Below are 25,139 nucleotides of genomic sequence, written 5' to 3'. Positions count from 1 at the left end.
CATTGAAGATTTTTTTAAATATTCGCACAATATTGGGTCTCATTTTGTCTTGTGAGCTAAGTATATTGTCACACCCTTTTTTAAATGTGGTTCGATTCATTCAGTGCTTAACATGGCAGATGCATGTATGATTTCAGATATTCTGGATAGTTGAAGATACTGTCACTTTTCCGATCGGGCTAGTACTGCATGGTCATGCAAATGTGTCATTTGCATGCATTTTTAAAGCTTGCCAATTTAAACATTCAAGCGCAAGAAGACGCGAAAGAGAACTCAATTCTGTACTTCACTGTGTGAGAAGTTTTGTGTACGCACACAACAGAACACATTTCTTCTACACATTTTGTAGAAGACAAATGTGTCTTTACTACACATTACTTTTACTACTTATTACTTTACTACACATTTTACATATTCATATACTGTATACACACACAGAAAGCTAAGTCTCAGACAGCATGCAAATAAAAAAAATGAATTGAAATGAAAAAACGAGCTTGAATTGACAAATTAAAAAAAAAAATTCTCAAAATGCCTTTCATGAAAAATTACTTTTTAGAGCAATCCCCAGAATTGTTGTACAGAATATATATTTTTGTGTTTCACAGAGCAAAGACAATAATGTGCGGCTGTAAAAACATGCGGGTAAGTAAATGATGACAAAACTTTAATTTTTGGGTGAACTAATCCTTTAATTAAAAGTCGTGAGCAGTCAGTGTAGAATAATAACGTGTTGCCTAATGTGAAGCATTATGTGCACGTTTCTCATAAATGGAATGTGTGCTTGTGTGGGAATGGATGTTAAATAGCTGCTCTAACAAATAAACCTGTAGGTTCACCTGCATTTGCATAAGCACCTTCCAAAAAGTTGACGCACACATGTTTGTATTTGCGATTTATTTCCTCATTCTGAAATCCTGAAAAGGAAATAAAACTTTGAGCCACTAATGTCATTTTTGTCTCACTTCTCTATAACTGAAGACTGTTTTCCCCAGCTGTCCACAGAAGATTTAAATCTGATTAAAATACACAAACAAAAGCATCTAGTCCGAACTCTCTCACTTTCTTACTCTCTCTTTGAGCTTATTTGAAAACATGCAGGCCATTTGGCAGGGTTGTTCGTTGGGGAAGGGCAGTTTGTCTGCTTTATGGCTGTGCTGACGTCAATGGCATAACTCAAATAGTTAGCAGGGTGCATGCTCCCAGCTTTCAAAAGCTGCACCACAGCAGAGCCAATGTTAAAACCCGAGACAGACTTCCCTCAGACAACAGTCTCAGCTGACATCTGTTCTTCTCATCGAATATACCACTCATCTTAAATTTATACGTTTTCTTATACATTAATCAACACCGTTGTCTGGACTAAGCTTGTTGTTAGAATCATATAAAGAAGAGTGGTCTATCTAATGTGCTAACTCTCGACTGAGACTTCACACTTTTTGTTTTGAGATTTGAAGTAAAAGATATTACTTTTTTGTGCATGATCTTTGACTCCAACACTTGACACTTTCTCTGACCCATAATATCTCTGCTTTTCCAGCTATGCCCCTTAATCCCTGTGAGTAAAGATAGCAGAGTGTTTTTGAGGCATAGACCTCTTGCTGCTATTGCCATGATGGACTCTGCTTGGGCTTACGGGGGGCAGTAAAGTCATGGAGATAAAGAGCCAACAAGGTGTTCAAGGCAATTCCGAGGTGTGTTAGGGAGTTTAAAGTACCTAAACCTAAAGTACCAAAAAACCTAAACAAATGCATAAAGAGGGTCAAAAATGACCTGTATTGGAATTTTTCTACAACAACAACAACAAAACATGTGTCATATTAATGAATTAATTAAAATGATGATACACAGTCTGAACCATCACAACATTTCTCACAGACCATGTGAAAATGATCTTTGCAGACAGAGGCAGAACATTTCACATATGATTTGCACCTTTCTAAGCATAACTTTTGCACCTCTTCCTTTGTTTGGGCCTTCAGCTTCCTTTGGCCTTTCTCTATCTGAAATCGCATACTGAGTAGGTTCTGCATTTGAGAACTTCATGACTGTTAAAGTATGTATGTGTACAGTACGAATAAAGTATGACCAAACATGAATGTGTGTAATATGAATGCAATCTGAATGTACTACACCATGATAGCATCATGTGAGATATAGAATATAGTTGCATAGTTTCCCTGCCATTCACGATTCCTCTCCCATGGTCTATAAAATGTCCATTATGTAAACTTGATAATCATTGCAGTAGTAGTTGGTCATCCAGGTACTTTTTTGTCTAAACTGTTTTATGAATACTGTGAATTCAGTCATACTACTCATTTCACATACTGCTTTTCACCTACTATATAGAAAGGAGATATGCATATTCAGACACATGGTTGGCTCAGAGCAAAAAAGTTAACAAAAGAGCACATAAAACATTTTTTTAATAAATCCATAAAGTTTCAAGAAAATAAATATTGCTGACAAAAATGTATCCAAAAATACTGTCAAAATTCCATAGGAAATGAATATTGGTCAATTTGACCCCCTTTATGCATTATTGGGGTACTGTTAAAAATAAATTTAAAAAATGTAAAAAAAATCCCTATCCTATGAGAAATTTGAAAATGGGTCAGAAACACGGTTTTAGAAGAATTCATGGAATATGAAATAAATAAATGGTTTCATTGGTAAAATATTTAATAAATCAAAGCATTTATGCATTCCCCCTTTATGCATTATAGGGCTAAAAGACTGTTGTACTTCTTAAACTGACTTGCTAACACAGGAATCACCCAATGTTCTATAAACCAATGTCCTTCAAAGACTGTCAAAATATATATAAAAAAAACCCATCCTGAAATAAATGCATAATTTAGTATAATATAGTGAAATCTTCATATTTAATCAGGGTTCCCACATCCAGCAATAGTACTCACAAGAACAAAAATTCAATCGCTGAAAAAGTTTAGCGCTAAGCATAACACACAATCACCCCCAAAAAAATAACAAATAAATTTACTATAGCATTTCAAGTTTTCTGACTTTAATTTCCTGGTCTGGAAATGATCATTTTTCAAATCTTCATATATATTTGTACGTTTTTCATGACCATGGGAACCCTGTTTAACCTCATGAGAAATGGTGATTTTGTATAAATTCGTACACTGCAATTTTTGGAAACATACGATATTTAGAAAAATTTAAGCATGAAGGTCCACCCCTAAACCTAACCGTCAGTGGAGTGTAAGCAGTTTGTATGAAAACGTAAAAATGATATTTTAACTAAAATAATTTTCCACCAATTCACAAAAAGTAAAATAGTTCCGAATTGCCATTAGAATGTGTTGGTCATTGCCTAAAAGAAGTGTTGAGTAAGGAGTCCAAATGGAACCAACGGTTATCTGTAAACAGATATAAACCACAATTTATGCAAAATTACATTTGCATACTTGAACACAGTGACATCTGTTCACTACACACATTTAAAACATATTTGACTATAAAAATTGTACTTTAATATATTTAAATTGCATATTTATTATAATATTTCAAATATTTTTAAAGATCTTTTAAAAACATATTTATTATTCCACTTCTATTTATTTCATTAGGATTTCCATCAACATATTTACTATTTGTCAATCCATACACTAAGAAATGTTTGTAATTGGTGAAAAACGCTCCTGATGTTTCTTAAAGGTTTCTATAAAGTATAATATATTTGATTAGACAATAAATTGATAGAGAGCAGTGAGTTATGTAATATTCCTTGGAGAGGAAGAGGGTTTGTGATGCCATCGTAATACAGTAAAACAGTTAAGAGGCCCCATGTCTCAATAGTCCCATGGAAGTCCTTCAGTACGAGCATCTGAACAATTCAAGGTGACGTCAATGCTGTAACATACATAACATTTATATAAGCGTTTGAAAACACCTGTCTTAGACTATGGCAGGAGGCCTGGTATTATCACTCATACCATAATTATTACATAGTGGAACAATCTGGGGTGACTATGAAAGTTTAGAGTGAATCCATCTGCTGTTAACAACCAAAAAAAAAAAAAAAAAAAAAAATATATATATATATATATATATATATATATATATATATATATATATATATATATATATATATATATATATATATAAATGCCAAGATATCAGATGGGCAAATGGTGCATCAATAAATAACGTTGACATACATGACGCAACGTTGCATGTTACAATCCAACTCCGATAACTCCAACAATCCCCTTTGTGCAAAAAGACACACCTCTTGCTGGAGACCAGAGGTGTTTGAAAATATTATTGATGATGTCACGCCGTCTCTAGGGGTCTTGAGTGCATAAACATGGTTGCAGGGCAGGGATCTGAAGCCAGTTTGGCACCCAGCAGTGGACATGGGGCTTTAGGAAGAGAGTGTGGCATTCCACACTTTCACACACAGAATCAACACACACTCTAGACATCAGTCAGGCAGTCGAGTTGTGATGACATGTACACATTTCACACAAACACACTCGTACACATCAGTTAAGTCAGCTAGTGGTCAAATACCAAAGACAACTGCCGATACGGTCACGTAGACAACATAAGCCACGCACACAAAGGGCCAGGAAAAATGTCTCCAGTCTACAGCTATAGTACAAGGCCCTTACTGGGTAAGGATGTGGTGTACTTAAATATCACTGACCCATCATGGTCTTCCAGCCTCAAAGGCTTCCATTCTGTTGACGTTTTCCCACTTTATTGCCAGACCCTGCCGGTTTGGGTGGGCTGTTGCTAGAGCTGTTGCTATGGCACACAAGTCTGAGGTAGATGATGAACGGAGATGATTTGACCATGTTTTTAAAAAGAGGTTTCTCCTACTAAGTTTGCAGTTCCTTTGCTGGAATGAAAATAACCAAGGAGTTTTGGTATATACATTGTTTTATACAGTTGGGCCCAAAAGTCTGAGAAATACTATGGACAGTGCATTTATTTTTATTTATTTTTTTTGGGGGGGGGGGGGGGGGGGATCTGCACAAATCTATTTAGTGCACTATTATTAATATTTATTAATAATTTCATGTCAGAATGTTTCTCAAATATTTCTTAAACTTCTCAAAAATTTCAATTGAATCCCAGATTGTGACCAAGGACTACAGAATATGAATGTGCACTGCACTGTTAAATAAAGTAATAAATAATAAAAATACAACTATTCAATTTGGTCTCAGATGTTTCGACATTACTGCATGCAAAGCAATATTGCATGGCACTAACTAAACAAATATCATGCACAAACACATGAGTGATGACGCATATTCTAATCAATAGATCCTGTTTCATTTTTTATGTTTTAAAGAGAGGCAAAACAACAGATATAACCAGGTATGTGTGGCTTTGCATATCCGTGCAAAGCAAACAGGAAGAGTCTGCCTTACTTCCTGGTCATAATCATAAAATGTCTTATTATGGTCTTTCCTGTGGCAAGCGAGCAAGCAAGTGGAAATACAATGCTTATTGTTTGGAGTTTTTCATAATCTTCACCTCTCATAAAGACTCTGAGTGCTCTTGTCTTCCATCTAGCTCTGTATGAGCTTACATTTATTCATGCATCATTGGCAACTCAATGGAGGGAAAAAATGCAAAGAATTAATAATGTTTTTTTTCTTTTTCATGAACCATCATTCAGTTTCTGTTGATATGGAAAGGAAATCTGAGATTATGCCTCCAGGAATAGCCAAAACATTTATGGCCACTCAGTTTCCAAAGTACCCTTTAAATTCACAATATTTTCACTCATGCACAAACTAAACCTGCAGTTTTACACATGAGGCATTACCTCTCATGCCATTCTGAAGCACGACCCCAACAGCCATGACGATGACACTGACGCAGGTTGTCGCTCTCTTGGGTGGACCACTATAAAAGACCACCATTGTGACTTCCAGTGAAAACAACCTCCCAAAACACCCCTGCCAGATAATGCCAGATGGGGAGTTTGAGTGTTTTGTTAAAGCTAAAGCCATTAACGCAAAAATCATTAGCCAACAAAACCTGTGCCAGGGAAATAACTTCAGAGGGAATGCTGCACACAACATTTTGATCTAAAATCACATTTCACCCTGTCAATCCTAATATGAGTCCAAACAAGCAAGCCATTCCTCAAGTTCTGACGCAAAATCAGATTTAAATGAGCTTCGCTCTGATCTTTACCACTTTATTATAAAAACGTATAAAATTAAACTGATTGAGGTTCAGAATGAATAGGTTGCTATTGACGTAAGCATCACAGATCAAAGCTTGAGTTCTGGGTTAAGCTGCACACACACACACCTGCACACACATTCAATAACGTGAGCGTGCAAGAGCGCTGGGGCGAGAACTTGAAGGGTTTTCCCAGAAAACATTCCCAGTGCATTTCTCACATCTCTCCCATATCTGAAGCCTTTTAAGAATGACAGTGACCTTGTAGGGGAAAAGTCATTAGTTTTCAATGAGAGATACCAATTTTTGGTAAAACATGAAAAGTTTAACTATACAAATGAGCTGTGATGTATGGAAGCTTGTTTCTGCCACAAAATAAAAAATAAAAAGGGTAATTGTGACTTTTTTCCCCCAGAATTGTGAGATATAAACTTACAATTGCATGTTATAAAGTCAGAATTGCGAGATAAACTTGCAATTGTGAGAAATTAAGTCAGAATTGTGTCATATAGTCACAACTCTGAGAAAAAAGTCTTTTTTCCTGAGAATTTGCCTTATAAAATAAATATAGTCAGAATTGTGAGTTATCTCGCAATTCTAAGAAAAAAGTCAGAATTGTAAGATATTAACACGCAATTACGAGTTTATATCACGCAATTCTGACTTTATTTCTCGCAAGTACAAGTTTATACGATGCATTATACGCTACTTCAGTGTACTCTTTCCTCCCAGAATTATACACCAACTGAGAGACCTAAAATGATCTAAAACAAATTAAATGAATAATAATAAAAACCTTTTTTTTAAAGAGCAAGAGACTGCAACGATGCAGTCCAAAATGTTGGTGAAACCATGAGTAACTGGTTCTGAAATGGTGACGCTCTGAAGAATTCAAGCTAAATATAGACTTAGACAACCATTCCTGAAAGTGACAGAAAACAGCATAATAGAAAATAAAGAATTTGCCCTGGGGAAAAGGAAATGGATAGCTACTGGACATAAGAGTGACTGCTCACACAAACAAACACAGAGAGCCTAAAAGTGCGAACCCTGACTAGTCCTGTGACTGGAAGTGCTACTATATCTAGCTCATGAATTAGATACTGTAACAGAGCAATGGCAGGAAATTATCACCATGGTAACCTTGTTGGGTAGCTCTTTCAGGGTGAATCGCACACTGGTATCATTTCAGATTAAAATTAACTGCACACTGGTCAAGGTGTCCTTGACCGGAGCTTCCTGGCACCACGTTTGGGTGGATCTGGCTGCTGGGAAACCTGTGGATTCTGAAATGTCTAAGCAAATAACAGAAACACTTTTGTCAGGTTATAAGAGATAAGAGAACTTTGAAGTGAAGTAAAGACTAATTAAATCATTTTCTACTGACAACTGTGGGTGGACTGTTAGTCCATTTGGAAATAAAAGAGACGTTTAATAACACGCCACTTCATAGCACTCCAATCTTTTAAAGAGCTTGTTTTTGACTCAAGTGGGGAACGTCAGTCAGCTCTATCCCACACTAGGCCAGTCAGCTGATAAGAAAGTTTGTATGCTGGCCAGGGTGCATTTCAATGACCTTCTCTAGGTACTCTGTGAACACATTGTAGCTGTCAGTCATGTGGCTTCTTCTACGTGCCGCAGACAGCACCTTTCTGTTGTGATGGTTCTTATGTGTGTTAATCTCTCTATTCTTAAACAGACATATTTACGTTTTATAGAGATAACAGTAAGCTGACCTTATAACTATGCGTGTGAATGCACAGGCCAGCTAGGATGTGATAAGGAAAAGGCCGTGAGGTTCACTTGCGCATCACCTCCTGTTTATCGTTTCATTAGGCCGGCACAACGCCGTTATAGTCAGCCCTAATAAAGCTTCATTAAAGTTCCCATAAAAGCGTCCCACGTGTGCTTTGTTTAACTGAAGGTATTCATTAAGAGTCTTTTGAAGAGGATCTTCAAAAGTACCAAATATGCAAAGTGAAATCTGTTTTCAGTTACATTCATTAAATAATATAGGCTATTTTACACACTATATATATATATATTACATGGGTAAATATACACCATCTCTCATATATATAATCATCTCTCCTCTTCAAGTCACTGGATTACCTAATATAAGTCCATGTGTATACAGTGTTGAAAATTATTTCAGAATAAATAAATTTTTTTGACATTATTCAAAGAAACATACAAATGAGAAGCTTCTTTTGTGTTCCTTACGTGAAAAAACAAATGTTTTGAGTGACATGAGTGATGTGTGCAACCCACACCCTTAAGTATGCTCTATAAAAGAAATGTTTTATAGAAAAGGCCTTGAGCATAAAAAACTTACTCAATTCTGTGCCAATTCTATGATCAAGTATTTACGACAACAAGGAACACATAAACACAAAATGTCATGAACCTTTCGATTGGTTCGGCCCAAGGTGATGCAACCATTATATTTATTGATGTTTCCTGTAAAGAAATACGTCCGTACAGATATTTCAGCTGTGATTTAATCTCATAAAGTAAGCTATAAGTCAAACAAACACTGCTATTGTATGTTTCACTGAAGCGTATCTCTCAAAGGCCATAAGATAAACTCCAGGGCTATATCTGCCATCTCTGTAAATACTCAAGATGTTGATCTAAGATCAGTTACCAAGATCGAAATCTCCTCATCTTGTCCTAACCTCCGATAAGCTGCCTCTTCTGTAAGAAGAACGACAGGGTCTTACCTGTGACTTTCCTGCTCTCACAAAAACATAAAAACATTCCCATTGCCAGAGACGGAGAGTTCCGGAAATTCTGGCCATCACAACAAATTCCTCATACACCACAAATCATGGACAAATGGACTCCCCCACACACAGTGTACAAATGAATGTGGGAAAACTCATTGGTTTATATTCTATGGATCCAATAGTCACAAAAGGAATGCACAAAATTAATTTGCAACAATGATCTGATTATATATACACAAACAGCTCAGTTTTACAAAACACAGGCACCTGATCCCACACACATTATGAGTGCACGCGTGTCCGTATCAGTGCGTGTTGAAAGAGAAGACAATGGTATTTGTCAGTCTACATCCTATTTTCCCCATTTGGTCATTAAGCCGCAGACAAGTTCATCTCACGACCTGTGTGTGTGAGGAATTAACACTCGCACACTGAAAAACACCTCCTGGGTTCCGGAGGATTCCAGCGGTATGGGAAAAACAGGAAAAATCTGCGCTCTCCTTCCTGCCCAATGACCCTGTTTGTATGACACACAGGAGGCAGTTTAGGTGCAGGCAGTAAGTCAGTGGCTCCGTCTCATTGTCTCAGTTATGGTTACATCACTACAGTTCTGCATGCGTTGGGGGTTACATTGTGAGTGGGAGACTACTGCCATAGTTTTCTTTTCAGTTTACTCCCTCTATCTGCATTAAAAAAATAATAAAATAAAAGAAAGCCCTGTCAATGCAAAAACATAGATGCTAGCACTATAAGGTGTGATTCACACAGACCACATTTTTGCATTTAAAAATGCAAGTCAAAGAGAAGTGAAATAAAAAAAATGTGTTGAGAAAAATAGTTTTTTTAGAAAGACATGTTATGTGTGCGTTGCTACAAAAGTTCTGAGATGTGACCGTCTATAACTAGAAAGTTTTTAAATCTATAAGAATAGATTTAACTGCAGCTATAACAATAATGACAGGAACAATACTGTATAGCTGATGAACAATAAAAACACTGATAGCCAATCAGAATCTAAGAACTTAAGCATTTAAAGCATGATTATGATACACAAATATCATCTGTTGCTGTGACATTAATATAGTTACCTTTAGTTATACATCTTTATTGTTATCGATCTTGGTGTAAACTGGTTTTGAAACAGAGAAAGTATCTATGTTTTTGCAATGACGGCTATTTTTTAGAGATGGAGATAGAGAGACTAATCTGAAAAGACAACAATCATAGCAGTCTTTCTTTCTTTTCATGCATGATCAAAAGTAGATTAGACCCTGAACCTGTATGAGGTATACAGGTATACCTGTATTTCTTCTGTTGAACAAAAAAGAAGATGTATTAAAGAATGTTTGTAACCAGACAGTTGATGGTAGCCATTGACTTCCATTGTATTTTTTCCTATTGTGGAAGTCAATGGCTACTGTCAACTTTTTAATTGCCAATATTCTTTGAAATATCTTTTTTTTGTGTGTGTTGTCTTGAGGGTGAGTAAATGATGACAACATTTTCATTTTTGGGTGAACTATCCCTTTAAGGACACATGCAAAACCTCTCCAAAATGATGTGGCATTTGCGATCAAAACAAATTCGGCATTAATGACTATTGCATATTTTCAACATTACGAAACTAACTGCTTACTAAGAGGTGAGCAACTGTGACGTTACCCTCAACTGGCAGCATAACAGCAGCACTTATCAGAGACACAAAGACCGATCAAGCCTAAAGAGCATCAGGAAGTGAATCTCAGTCCACCTGGTTTAAGAGGAAGTCAACAAAGCCGCATGCAAGCTAACTGACGTCAATCACAACCCACCGCACCTGACAGGAACTTCAACTGACTGCATTTCTCATGCTCTCTGTTTCAGTATAATGCCACTTGACACCTCTCTGCCACGTTATGCATTGAAGACCTGGTCCTTTTTTTTGTAGGCCGGCCGATTATTGACGTTACAAGAGCACTTTGAGCATTTTACCGTATCTCCTCAGTGTTACATGGAGCTGTACCCCTGCCCTCTTATAGCTAAATGATACACAGATGAACAATATTCTACTGTACGTCCCTTCTCTTCCACTCCATTTGATTTTTCCATCTTTCCTAGGAATATATTGATTCAACTGTGAATGCAGGCCATCAAACCAGACTGTAGCCTACAGGTCAAACACTAACAATCTATAGTCTTTGTACTGACAGTTCAACCTTTTCCACTTTTTCAAGCTTATATTTCCTTCTATGGTCCAATCTTCCCCAAAAAAGGAGCTTAAAGAAGTTTGCAAGCATTTTTTACAGTTTTATTTTAGGGCTTTTGCTAGATGGATTTGATGGAGACGAACCCGTCTCCCAAGTGAGCACCAAGGCACAACGTGCCTGATACAAGTGCACAAACTCCTTCTCTACCGCTACTTTTTGTACAGTGCTCTTACACTAACTTTTATCCAATATGGGGTTACACTATTTTGATGGTCCATTTTAGACATTCTGCTATATAACTGATAACTAACTCTCATTAGAGTATTAGTAGATTGTAGTTGACTGTTAGGTTAGAGATAGGTGTTAGGGTGTGGTTTAGTTACATTGTTAGTCAGTAGAATGTCTGTTGGGGAGCATCAAAATTAAGCTAAGTGTTAGAAGTCAGACATTCTACTAATACTCTGCTGAAAGTTAGTTGACATGTAGTTGCAAAGTTACTTATAGTTAGTAGAATATCTAAAGTGTCAAAATAAAGTGTTACCATTTTGACTCTTAGCTTTTCTGATACATAATGTTGTGTTACAAGAATACAGTCAATTACACAATTTTCTTGCATTTCATTAAACAAAACCTGCTAATGATTGTGTTTATGTAAAGCCTCTTTCTTCTCCTTGATGAAATGTGAACAATCTCTCTCTGATTATCCTTCAGAAATGACTTCAGTCCGCCAAGGTTTTCTTGACATTTCTAAGGAAACAGTCTGGGCTGTATAATAGAGGTTCCAGTGAATGGCCTTGTTCTGTTTAGTTAGAATAGATTAGAGTTTTTCTGAAATCTCTGTCTGGCCTGTTTTCTGATATCACACTGGGAGCCATCATCAAGGACAGAGAGTGAACTATGAGGAATTTTCCCACCGGTTAAACAAAACTTTTCGGCTAAGGCAGGCTGTTGTCCGTTGCATTATTGTGTTTGGCTGGCGTGCGTGCGTGTGAGAGACCAACACGTAGCAGCCATGGCCTTTTCCTATGGTCTCACACGTTCTGTAAAACTAGACAAAACAGCCACTAATATGGGTACCGCGCTTAAATGTGTGTGTACGTGAGTCTACTAAACGTTTCAACACTGCTCGGCCAATCAGTAGAAGCTGAGGCGGAGATGAGTGATGATGAGGGATACAAGAGGGCAACGGCGTGGGCAGTCACGTAGCACGGCAAGAGGTCTCTCTATCATTAAACATATATGGACACCACAAAACACGTGTTTAAAGGCACACACACAAACACATGATCTTCAAGATGGGAGTTACTTTAAAAGCATAGGAAATGCCTGTATATTAAAAGAGAACATACTGAAAATCTGGGATTCACCATGTTTTTTAGTTGTTTTTTTAGGATTTTGAACCATGGAACTACAGTGAATAGTCAATATTTAAGATTCTGCACTCGCTTTCACTTAAATCATTTTGCTGTTAATATCGTTTGTAATAAAAAAATTAAAAAAACTGTATTAAATCTGAAAAGGTTGTCTTTCACTAGTGGCCTGAGACTTTTGGACCGCATTTGGGATACATTTATGCATATGTGAAATTATATGCGGACTTACCAGGTAGGCACACTCTGGTAATGGGGGGCTGGTTGGACACGGGGGACCTCCTGCAAGGAGAAATGTTAAAAGATTCCTGAAAATGTAGCCAAATTAATACAAACAAACAATTATGACACAAGCAGAAAACCCCATGCATTTCAATCAATTATGAGTGTATTTATGGAAAAAAAAACACCCGTTTTGTCATTCTATTGAGTCATCTATAACCAGAACAGGATGCATAATGTCAAAGCAAAGAGCATATTTCCACATTAAAGAAGAATGGAAGAAACTATATTCAAGTCTGTGCACTCTGCAATATATCTTTCTTGAGTGAATCATGGATTTGATGTGATACTAACACACACGTATTATTATTATTATTATATCACAGGGTGTGTCCTCTTTTCTGCACATACTTCCGTAGAATTTCCTTTTAAGTTCTTCTGAGCTGGGTTGCCCTTTGAATAAACAAGAAAAGGCGCCTAACAAAAGCCTAACAAAAACAGTGCGGTATAATTGCCCTGGCTCAGATGGTTACTTGGATGGTGAAAATATTCTTCCATGAATAACAGCGAAAAAACACCTTTTCCACCATTTACCCTCATCTCTCAGTTGGAAAAATGGAATTTAGGGTCATCTGGAAAATCTTCTCTGTAGGCAAGTGATTTTTTGTTGGGATTGAAATCTTGAAAACTGGTGACAAGGTAAGTGGAAAAATGGCTCTAGTTAAATGTTAGTGTGCATGGGTGGCCGGGTCCATAAAACAAATATTAGGAAAGACTGTCCTCTTGTGGTCGTATTTATTATTAAAACATTCATTTTTTTTATTATTTGTATTTTATATTATTTATACATTTATAATTATTATATATATATATTTTTTAAACATTCATTACTATTATTACTATTACTATAGTTAGTTAGTTAAAAATAACTATCTGTTTATACAAGTTCACAGATCCCCTGGAGTAATGGAATAGGACTGCAATGGGGTCAGGCATTCTGGAAGTTTAAAAAACAGAGATGTGAAGTACATATTGCTGTTACAGCACTTATATTAATTATTTCATAAACTAACCTGTGTTATTTGAGCTTTAAAAACTAAATTGGCATTTTAGCAGCATTAAGAATATTGTTCCTAACACTTATGGTCTGCCCTTCTGACGTAATTCCTGCTGGTGGAGTTTGCTCCATGTAAACAGTATTTAGTGGATAGTTACATCATATTCCTCTGGTTTCCTTCATGCATCATGTGAAAGTTACACAGTTTAGTTGCTTTAAATAGTCAGAGGAGATGTAAGATTGGATATAACTATTGGATATTCACAGGTTAAGTGATTTTATTCTTAAGGCTAGTAAGAGATCATATTCTAGTCAAGATTTGTGGTGAAACATTGTATGTATTTCAATTTGTCTTCCAATACTGTACAGTTTTCTTGCCCCATAGACACCCATTGCATTACTGCAAATGCATTTTTTTCAGAAACAGAAAATTATTATAAAATTTTCTCTTTTATGGGGGTTTGGATTTAGTCTATTTGAATTGCCTATTTAAGTTTGGTTAATGTCATAGCTTCTGTTACCAATAATACTCACTTGTTAGATGTGCACTGAACATTGGTCAATACAGTAAAGTTGTTCCTGACACTTCGAAGGCTTGCTAGAACCTAGAAAAAGTGAGAAATAACAAAGCTGTGAGGTAAAACCAAGCACACGTCCATTTGAAAAGTAATCCTTAAAGAAACGTGACACTGATGTGTTTACCTGAGCAAAAGGTGTGACTATCAGGTCATCCCCATGCCTGCAATCAAGAGGGAATAACATCTTGAGCAACTGACATTCAAACAAAGTAAAAAAAAAAAAATAATAATCAAACCGGACCTTATCCACTTCCTGGTCTTATTGTGAACTGGCTAAATTTGCTGTATTAAATATTTAGTTTCAGTCAGAAATGCATCACATTATGGAAGTAAAGTGGGTTTGCGACCAGTATTTCACGTTGACAACTTTATATGTCAGATGTCATTTTATATTCCATGGAATTAGAAATCAGACTCATTATCAAAGAGGTTCCTTTTAGTATCAGGACCCTAAATGGAACTAAAACAAAATTAGTTAACAAGAACAATCCAGCACATTCCTCAGGGTTCAACAGATATTTGGCATCTAAGACTCTGGAAAATAAGTTCTCAGAAAATTCCAGGCAGTTACTGCCAGAAGGCTTAGGAAATAAGGCCTTGATTGAGATACGTCCTGGCATGCAAATCTCACTGCCATGAGCAGCAGTGCATAAATCAACTTCACTAAAACAGCCCTGCCTCCATCTTTACCTTTTCTGCAGACATGTTTGGAAACAGAAATATTAGCGTTGAAGAAAGAAAGGCATATTAAACAACTTCAAGGTCCTCAGATTACTAGATGATGAATGATTTAGATGTGGTGGCACAAAAAGTGTTTTCCTAGAAAGTTGACTAATTAGTTAAGATGATTTAATGATTACCAAAATGTATGACAACTATACCCATCCTTAAAAAATGCGTTAAGCAGGGAAAAAAATTCAGATTTACAACAAATCTTTCTCTCATAAAAACAAATAAATAAACCAGCCTAGGATGGTTTGGTGGTTTTAGATGATCTAAGATAGTTTAGCTGGTCTTTCGGCCTAAACAGCTGACAAGTGCCCAGAAACCAGTCCAGTTTGGACCAGCAAACCAATTCAATTCAATTTTAAGTTGTTGTTTTCAACTGTTTCAATAAATAAAAGGTAGCTATTAATACATTAAAACAATGAAAAATACCACTATACTCACAGTTCTGAGGCGATAGACGAATTTCGAGACATTGACTTTGGTGAAAGGTCATAGTCGCTGTCTGAGCGGTAGAGGAAGGACTCTCGCCGCTGGTTGTGACCGGGAAAGTTTGTGTGCAGAACCAGGCCAGAACCTGGTGAGGCCTGGGGATCCAAAGGACTACAGCTTGCAGACGGGCCATTTTCCACATCGAAACTGCAATGGCACAAAAATAAAACATTGAAATTAAGGTAAGGACACATGAAAGTCTATTTAATGGTCTTGGATTGGTGTCACTTTAACATATACAATACTATATAAATGCACTTTTGTCTTACTGCAGAGTAAGACTGTGCATTCGAAACTAAAAAAAAGTCCTGATTCACCTTAGCCATCCATAAAATAAGTTATATATAGCTTAATGAAAATTTCAGGAGAAATACACAAGCTGTCCTCTGGGACCAGAGAGCTCTGGAAAGTCTCAAAGATTCCCAGCATTTGGGGCGGAAGCAGGTCTCATCTTTCCAAACCATAAGGAAACATAGTGGAGATGGTCTCAGCCCACATCAAACAGAAGCGAAACAGGGGAAACACATTACGCTCAACTCAAATAAACAGTTTCAAAAGACACTTGTGTTCGGTTCAGATGTGCTTGTGATCTCAGATCTAACTGGGAGGAAGTAGCGATGGTCTTTACGCTCAGAGTGCCAGAGGTTTGGAGACCTTTCACTTTTGCTCCTCAAGCAATGGAGAGTCTCAAAGTGTAAAAAATAAAAAAATACATGCACTACAAAAGTAAACCTAAGGAATAGGAGAACCATTCAAAACCCCGTTCCTTGTTTTTCTGGAGTTTGCAGCAGTCCATCGGAAATTTACTACAACACACACTCACCAAACATGCATGCGTGAATTTGATAACTCTATAAGAATATTTCTCAAGTGATAATAAGTGTTATTGAGATGTCACTGTGTGGCCTGGTCCACGCGGAGCTCCGGCGTCTGATAACAGCAGCTAACACTGAATCAACATCCTCCTATTGTGCCTTTTTCCTGTTAGCCTCCCATTCACAACAACCATCAACAGCATTTGGGCTTTTCACACTGTGCTTATCCCCGGGTTATCATCTTTTTAAACCCCACAAAGCAACATTTCACGCTTGTATTTTTAAAAGGGGGTAAGCACCTTTCTTCAAATTTCAGTCAAATTTATTTAGGGCAAACTGGATTGCACAGAAATCAGTGAGGTTATATAAACAGGTTCTCTTTAAGAAATACCATACAACTGCTTTATAGGTCATTTCACAAAAGAAAAGTGTTCAGAAGTTCAGACTGTCCTCCTCTGACAATAAATCGACCACGGCCCCTAGATCCTGGAATTCCCTCCCTCTGACATCTCCGTGAAATTTCATCTCTTCCCATCTTCAAAACTAAATTATAAACACATCTGTTTACTTGGTCATATTGAAGTGTTTATGTGCTCTGACTCTGTCTTGTGATTACAATCAATTTATCTCTCATTTTGCCTAAAATGTTTCTGTCTTGTGTTTTCTTTTGTCTCTTGTGTTTCTGTTTGCAATGTAGTGTGTCCCTTTTTTGGTATTTGTTCTTCTTGTTTGCAGTTACTTGCAGATGTTCCCCGTCATGCATTTTAAAGCATGCTTGGAGTTTATTTAAATGATTATATTATTAGTCACAAAAGTACAATACAAACAATCTTTTTGATAAGTAAGAGTGAGACACTGCACTACAAATAAGGAAAACCACAAGAGATTTTCTGATATGTTTCCTCAATGCTTGTTTCACTCTGCATGCACACAAGTGAAGCAGCAGCATTTCTGCTGGGTTTCACAGTTACGGCTCTAAACAGAAAATTGTGTGATTTTTCAGGGTTGGTACATTGATTATTTTCTTTAATAACATTCAAAACCCAATTCTATAATGCTTCTGCTACGCTGCAAGTGTGAATGACGTCCAGGAAGGGTGTGACAAGCCAGTAACTGAAACTACTTGTACATACGGTGTGAAACAGACCTACATTTGGGTAATTTATCTCCTTATGCTGTACATTCAGCCATTTATTGACCATTCATTCCACTGTTATATAAAGCAAAAACTGTTCTTGACTCAACATCAATTGCTGGACAAAAGAAACAAATCAGATTACAAAACTAGACAAACACTTACACTGAAACAGACTAGAAGCTCTTTTTTTTTTTCACACGGTGAAAATGAGAGTGGCATTCTCATTGCACACGTTTTACAATATCCTTTCAATGGAAATTCTTTGTAAGAAACTTTCAGTGTTAGTATGACTGACATCTTCATTGAGTATAGCTATCGTGTCTAAAGCAGAATATAGTCTGGGTCATTTGAGCTCCCTGGAGAGGTTAAGACTGAAAAAAAGCTACCAGGAAATGATACCTCTGACCTCAGCTGTAACCAGTATCTCTGATTCCCATGACATTTCAATTACAGAGTTCATGTAAAAGGTGATAGTGGCTTTACATTGGGAGGAAATAAACAATTATAAAGTAGAACAAGTGTCAATGGCCAAGTTGACATAACACTTAAAAGGCCCACTGAAGTGCCTTGAAACGCGCAGCATTATTCAATGTGTTGACGTCATTTCCACTAATACAGGAAGACAGGGTGGGACATATCAAACAGCTCCTCCCTCTGTACTATCGTGTCTCTGGACCTGAGAGGACGGTGTGCACTCTGCGGCAGTTCACGCGACTTCATTCGCCCCACTGGAAAGCATATTTACACTGTCTAAATCATTCCCTATCCCCTATATAGTGCACTATTTATAATACAGTTTTTATTTATAATATATAATGTAGGGGGTGGGGCGCTTTAGATTCAGGAGAGCATTTGATTGGAGAGAAAATCTGATGAGAAGCTGAAGTGCAAAGTGATGTCATCAAAATCATTGATCCATATTTGTGTAAGTGAGACTGTTAGTTCTGAATGCTAATATCTTCTAAATGCAAATTTTGTCATTGTTTTGGAGCACACTAGCTTATAGATAACAGTAAGGCTAATATATTCATACTAAAAGCCAAAAAAACATCAATTTTGATTTCATGGGGACTTTAAAGACTTTTCTGTGTTGTGATGATGTGGGATTTTCTCATTCTAGAATCTGTAGTTCATGATGAGTCATCAATGTTTTTGTCTTTTTTCCTCTAGAAGAGAAAGACTGCATTTTAAACCAGAACTAAATATCTGCTAATGTTAATTATGTTGTCATTGACTACGTTTACAAGCTGTCAATGTTCGGGTTATAGTCGGGTTAAGGTCACTATTTGGGTTTCTGAAACATTCGGAATAACCCGTTTACATGAGTGAGCAGAGAGAGTTACTCCTGTATACGTTACATGGAATTTGGCAATATCCCGATGTAAACGGCGACGCACGGTTAGCGTCTGAAAGTACGGACAACCTTAAGAAGCAATATGCGTAATTTCCGATTCTTCTTCCTGTATCCAAAGACGACAACAACAGCAGCAGCAGCACGCGGATAATGAATAATGAAGTTCGGGGCAGATAGTGATCGCCTTTGTTTGCGCTTTCCTCCTCGCTCCAAAAGTGTGGTGCTGTGCTGCGTCTCGCCATGTTTACCTCTACTTCTTGTTTACTTCCGGTATACTGCACGCGGGTTTCTGTATGCGCCGTCTCTACTCAAAAGACCAAGATTCCTTGCGAATAGAACATGCGCAGGACACAAATCAATGTTCCTTTTGATGGGGATATGCCTATGGGATATGCCGATACGCGTTTACATGACCAAATATTTGGGTTAGAAAAGGGGTACCCCAGGGATCATATTCGGGTTTTTAAAAACCGGGATATGAGCATATTCGTGTTTTTGCCGGTGTTTACATGGCCGCGCGCGACCGGGTTATTGCTAATATTCCGGTTTTGAACGGGTACGTAGTCAATGTTTAGGAGTACACACGCATATAGACTCAAAACACGTCTTAACTCCCATGTTATTTTAGTATTATTTATATACCATTAAAGTATTTATTAATATTTTGAATATTATTATTATTATAATGAATTATATTGAATATTATAATATTTTTATATTTTCAGTTTTCATATCTTTAATTTTAGTTTTGATAAATTTTGTTATGTGCTTTTGTCATTTTTTTTTTTATATACTTCTATGTAACTAATTTATTTTTATTTCAGTTTTAGCTTAGTCATTTTAATACTTCAATTTAAACGAAAATGAAAAACGTTGTCTTGGCAACTAGCTGAAAATATTTATGTTATTTTATTTAATCTTAAAAACAATTTTTAACAGTTTCCGTTTGTTTAAGCAAACAATAACAACACTGCTCAATGACTGGGCAAAACATATTTAATGTAAAGTGAATTGTTATCATCAACAATTTTGAGCTCAATAATACTTGACATCAGCGCTGACCACAGTGTAACAAATAACCCCTTGTTATCTTAAAGCTAAGATCTAACATTTGTACGTGATTGCCTCACTTGTTTTCATTTGTAATAATTGTGCAGAGACAGAATATCATATGGTTGTGAGGGCAGCTATTGAAAATGTTTTTCAGCAATTAAGAAGAATAAAGATGTTTGATGTTTATATTCTCAGCATGGAACAAAAAGAGCAGGATTTTGTTTTCAAGTAAGTATCTAATTACCTTGTGACTGGTGTTGACTCACTGTCTAGCACATTCACAACACAACAATAGTTTATGTAGAGCTGATCCAAAAGATATTCTCTATGATCCACTTCACTTAAATTGTAAATGCCACCACTCTAACAATAGAGACACAAGGAGACATTATAATGGGTTGCAAACCATAAAGATCTCAGTGTTTCAGTTCCTCTGTGTAGTGGAACTGATTGACAAAATATACTTAACTGTAACACATGAGCAATTCAATTATTACATTATCAGGCATCATAGATATTTTGTAATGCAGGATTTGATCATGTGTTTGTAGGGACTTTTAAGGCGAGTTACGCTGGAATCTACTGTGGCATCAGAGGCTCAGAAACAGAAAAGGGAAGTTCATATGAGTTGGTCCGTGAGAACATTCAAGGCTGTGGACCCTGCTTTAAATGACATTCAACAAGGCTGTTTTTCCATGACATATTTCGGAACAAATAGATGCCCTACTCTGGGGATGACACAGTAGTTTTGAAAAAATCAGTTGGTATGCAAGTGAATGTTTGTTTGTGCCAACTTTAATAGTGTCAGGGTTGTGTTTGGTTAGTTTCCATTGTGTTTTTTTTTCTTGTTCTCGTTTTGCCTGTGTTCCTGGTCATTGCTAGTTTCCATAGTTAGGGGAGAGCGCAGCACAACCTAACACTTTTTGACTTTCTCAGTTTGTGTAAATCAACTTGGGGTTCAGAGAATTTATTATTTCCAACAACACATTAATTTTACACATCTAGTACAATTATGTGGTTTTGATTCATTAATGCAGTGTATACTTTTCTTGATATACCCCGAAAGAATGAAAGTGAAATGTGACAACACGCCCCATAGGTGGGGCACATTGTAACGTGAGGTGCACATTGTAACGCGACCATATGACAGCTTAAAATGTTATCTGATCTAATAAAAAAACATGTATACAAGACCAACTAAAATGTTTTGTCGATAAAATACAATTATTAATTTTTTCTAATAAAATAATGGCATTTTTTAAAATTAATTCTAAACTATTTTTTTTAGTTTCACAACAAACACAACACAGCTATACAGCATAGTTCAAAACATAATATCTTTATTCACCTTTTTCTCATGGTTTCTCAATAGAAGTACTTTCATAAAAGTATAGAATAGAATAGCATATTTCTAATAGGGGCACATTGCAACGCAGTGTTACAACATACCCCAACTGGTTAGATCAGCATTTAAAGAACTAACTCAACTGTTAAAGGGATAGTTCACTTAGAAATTAAATTTTGGTATGTTTTAGATTACCTCAAGGGCATCCAAGATGTAGGTGTCTTTGTTTCCGCAGTAGTTTCAATTTTGATATTTTTAGGCCAAACCATTCTTGTCTGTCAGTCATTTAATGCAGGTCTGTGGTCACTGTCTCAAAGAGCATGCACAGAGTCCAAATTAAAACAATTCCCCATCATAAATACACATTGATGGCCTAAGACACGAAACGAGCGGTTTGTTGTCAGGAAACGAACAGTATTTATATCGTTTTTACCTCTTATACACAGCCACGTCCAAGTGATCTGAGGGTGCGCGCGCATCCTGGTGTGTGACGTGTACGCAGACTGGTGCATAGATATATACACTAGATGTTGCCTTGTCTACGGCAGTTCATTGGAACGAATGTCTTTAAGGCGACATCTAGTGTATATATCTATGCACCAGTCTGCGTACACGTCACACACCAGGAAGCGCGCGCGCCCTCAGATCACTTGGACGTGGCTGTGTATAAGAGGTAAAAACTATATAAATACTGTTCGTTTTCTCACACAAACCACTCGTTTCGTGTCTTAGGCCATCAATGTGTACTTACAATGGGGAATTGTTTAATTTGGACGATGGGGAATTGTTTTAATTTGGACTCTGTGCATGCTCTTTGAGACAGTGACCACAGACCTGCATTAAATGACTGACAGACAAGAACGATTTGACCTAAAAATATCAAAATTGAAACTACTGGGGAAAAAAAGACACCTACATCTTGGATGCCCTTGAGGTAAGCTAAAACATGCCAAAATTTAATTTCAAAGTGAACTATCCCTTTAAGTAACATATATAAGATTAAAATAATATCAGATTTGTCTCATTTTAAATCAACACAAAAAACAGATGAAAAATGAACTTTAAATTAACTTTAGCTGTGGTTGAATAAATGTTCAGTGATATCTTCCAAAGATTTTTAAATGTTGGCGCAATTTTTCTCTATATAGTGCTGATATAGCAACTAGTAAAACACTAGTAAATACACAAAATCCACCCAACGTGGAGATTATCTTTGTTGGCATTTGGAGTCATGGGACACCTTTACACACCCTTCCCGGATGTCAGAGCATGCTGTGCATAAACACAGATGTTCAAACACTCATTAATTCATGCATGCATGTGTTTGACATTTAAAGTGTATATAAACACACATTACAGACTGACACAACGACATATTCATAACTGAAGAAACAGTGCACTCACACTAAAATAAACTTCTAAACTTCTCATGTAAGCGTACTTGAACCCAATCTTTCTTTCCAATTAGGGCAAAATATATTTAGGTTTGGAATTGAGCTAAAGCTGTGTGGTGATGTTTACCCAGACAATGTAAAGCAAGAACAGGTATCAGGAGTGAAATTACAGTGGAGCTGAATGTATCAATTAATATCACGAACACAAAGAGTGTGTATAACGCTTGATCCAATGCATGCACACAATAGACTGATGGAAAATGTACAACAGCTGTGAACAATTTTACTCTTGTATAAACACAGAGCTCAGTTTACTTACAAACACACTCGCAAACTGCTTGAGCAACAACAAATCATCACAATGAAATAAAAAAGAATCCTGGAAAAAAGGGGGGAGAAAGAGAAAAAGTAATAGAAAGTGATACTGCAGATGAAGATGTTTCAAAAGAAAAGATACACAACAGGAGATGACACCTGATCGCTGTGTGACAAGGGTCCAGAAGAAAGGGACAGAAATTCGTGACATAGACAGGCGGATAGATGGGCAAGTACTGTCTCTTATTTAAAGTAGTACTTAGCATGTAAATACATAGCTGCAGTGATCACATAAACAGAGAGAGAGAGAGAGAGAGAGAGAGAGAACAAGACAGTGCGTGAAAGCATGTGAACCAGACAGACTCTGAGACATAACAGAGACAGAAAAAAAAGGGCGTTATTTCTAACCTTAAGGTGGAGGTGTGCAGCCTCTTCACCACCTCCTCACTGAAGTCAAAATGAACCCTGCCTCTGTGGCAGGGCGACCTGCGGAGCATGGCCCTGAGACACACCGCTGTGCTGTTGAGCGTGCTCTAGTAGCGTCTCACCTAACACTTGTGCCCTCCCACAGAGCTCAACTTCACCGCACAGCCACTTCCTTTTGAAGTCCAGCTGCGCTACCACTCAACTTAGCTCTAGGCAAGAGAACGCGGCCACACATGAAACCCGGGGCGGAGCTCGAAACAAGGACTTGGAATGTCTGAACAAATGAGAAGTTTCATTCCTAAATGTCTGCTGTAGACACAAACAAAAGATTTCATGAAGAACATTCTACATTACAGAAGGGTCGTTAACATGATTTTTCTGCATACCGTTCACACCATGGTCGGAATATATCTGAAGAAGTGTTTAAATGGTTTGGATCTCTTTGCAACGTTTTGAAATGAAACATTTTTTTAGCTCAGTGATGAACTGTAGTAAGACTTATGAACTGTAATGACTGTTACACAAAACACACACACAAAAAAAGCATGAGCAATGACTACACAGAATTGGTATGTTATACCATAATTAAATTGCTAATGACCATTGCAAGGTTCTAATGTATATAAACTGCTGAAATCAGACAATGATAAGTGCATTTGTTATATCAACCATAGCAGTTATATTTTTTAGTTTATCAGAACTGGTCGATGTTGGCATACTCATTTCCTCTAGTTTTACATTTCAATGATCTTTGCCCACTTATTTTTTAACCTCTAATACATGTAATGATACTAAATGTAATTTTTATATAATTTTTGTCTACTGTACAGTGTAATGTTGTGATGCCTAAATTCACTCAAACAAATTTTTTTATTGTTTTATTTTTATTTATTTAGACTTTAATTGTATGTATATATTAGTATATATACATATTAATTTTCTTTTTCTCTCTCTCATAAAGTTTATATATATAGTCTAATAACATATATATATTTTTAATATATATATATTGTATACATATTTATATAGTATTGATATAGTACCGGTTTGGAAACATGACTATTTTTAATGTTTTTGAAAGAAGTCTCTTATACATGCTCATCAAGCCTGCATTTACTTGATAAAAAAATACAGATTTTTTTTTTTAATATCATGAAATATTATTACAATTTAAAATAATAGTTTTCTATTTTAATATAAAATATAATTTATTTCTGTGATGCAAAGCTGCATTTTCATCAGCCATTAATCCAGTCTTCAGTGTCACATGATCCTTCATTTCGCATCTGACAGAATTTTTATACCATTGCATCTTTCTATATGGTATGTTTTGTCCATATTAGTTATGGGTAAAAATATAACAATAATGATCAGCTAATCGCATTTGCCAGAATTTTAATATCGATGCATCCTTATTTAATATATACCGGTAGTATGTTCTGTCCATAGTAAGTGCATAATAGTTTGATAGACAGCTAAAAGACTCAATGAGTTTTAGACTCAGTTTTAGAGTTTTTACTCAAAAAGATAAAGTTGATCGTTTGTGGTTGAAGAGTTTTCTGTGGAATTAGTCTCTTAAGCTGTGGTCACATTTACTATGAGCACACAAACTTCCGACCAAGTAACACTGCAAAACATGAAGCTTTTCAGTGTGTATGTATGTTATGTGAATTCTGCCAAAAGGTCACTCTGTGACGCTTAGATCCTCTATTGGTCAAATGTCTAAGTCCTATTTGCATTCATTCACAGGTCAGAGGTT

General features: G+C 36.5%; 1 protein-coding gene across 6 annotated transcripts in view; it reads right to left on the bottom strand.

Moving 5' to 3' along the window:
- pde4ba (phosphodiesterase 4B, cAMP-specific a) overlaps nt 1–25,139 on the bottom strand; it is a 162,452-nt gene that overhangs the window by 21,834 nt on the left and 115,479 nt on the right. For 3 of the 6 annotated variants that reach the window (XM_079883659.1, XM_079883660.1, XM_079883661.1), the window contains 4 exons: nt 15,493–15,687; nt 14,447–14,483; nt 14,279–14,349; nt 12,698–12,747 (listed from right to left, as the gene is read on the bottom strand). In XM_079883659.1, the coding sequence (XP_079739785.1) occupies nt 12,698–12,747; nt 14,279–14,349; nt 14,447–14,483; nt 15,493–15,687 (353 nt within the window). Of the gene's footprint in view, nt 1–4,681; nt 4,701–12,697; nt 12,748–14,278; nt 14,350–14,446; nt 14,484–15,492; nt 15,688–23,362; nt 23,574–25,139 lie in introns of those variants that run through there. The other 3 variants (XM_079883662.1, XM_079883665.1, XM_079883663.1) reach the window with 3 other exon arrangements.

This window comes from Squalius cephalus, assembly GCF_949319135.1.
Source record: "Squalius cephalus genome assembly, chromosome: 10".
Taxonomy (NCBI): domain Eukaryota; kingdom Metazoa; phylum Chordata; class Actinopteri; order Cypriniformes; family Leuciscidae; genus Squalius; species Squalius cephalus.
The sequence above is the reverse complement of the archived record's forward strand: the minus strand, read 5'-3'. Positions and strand labels throughout refer to the sequence as shown.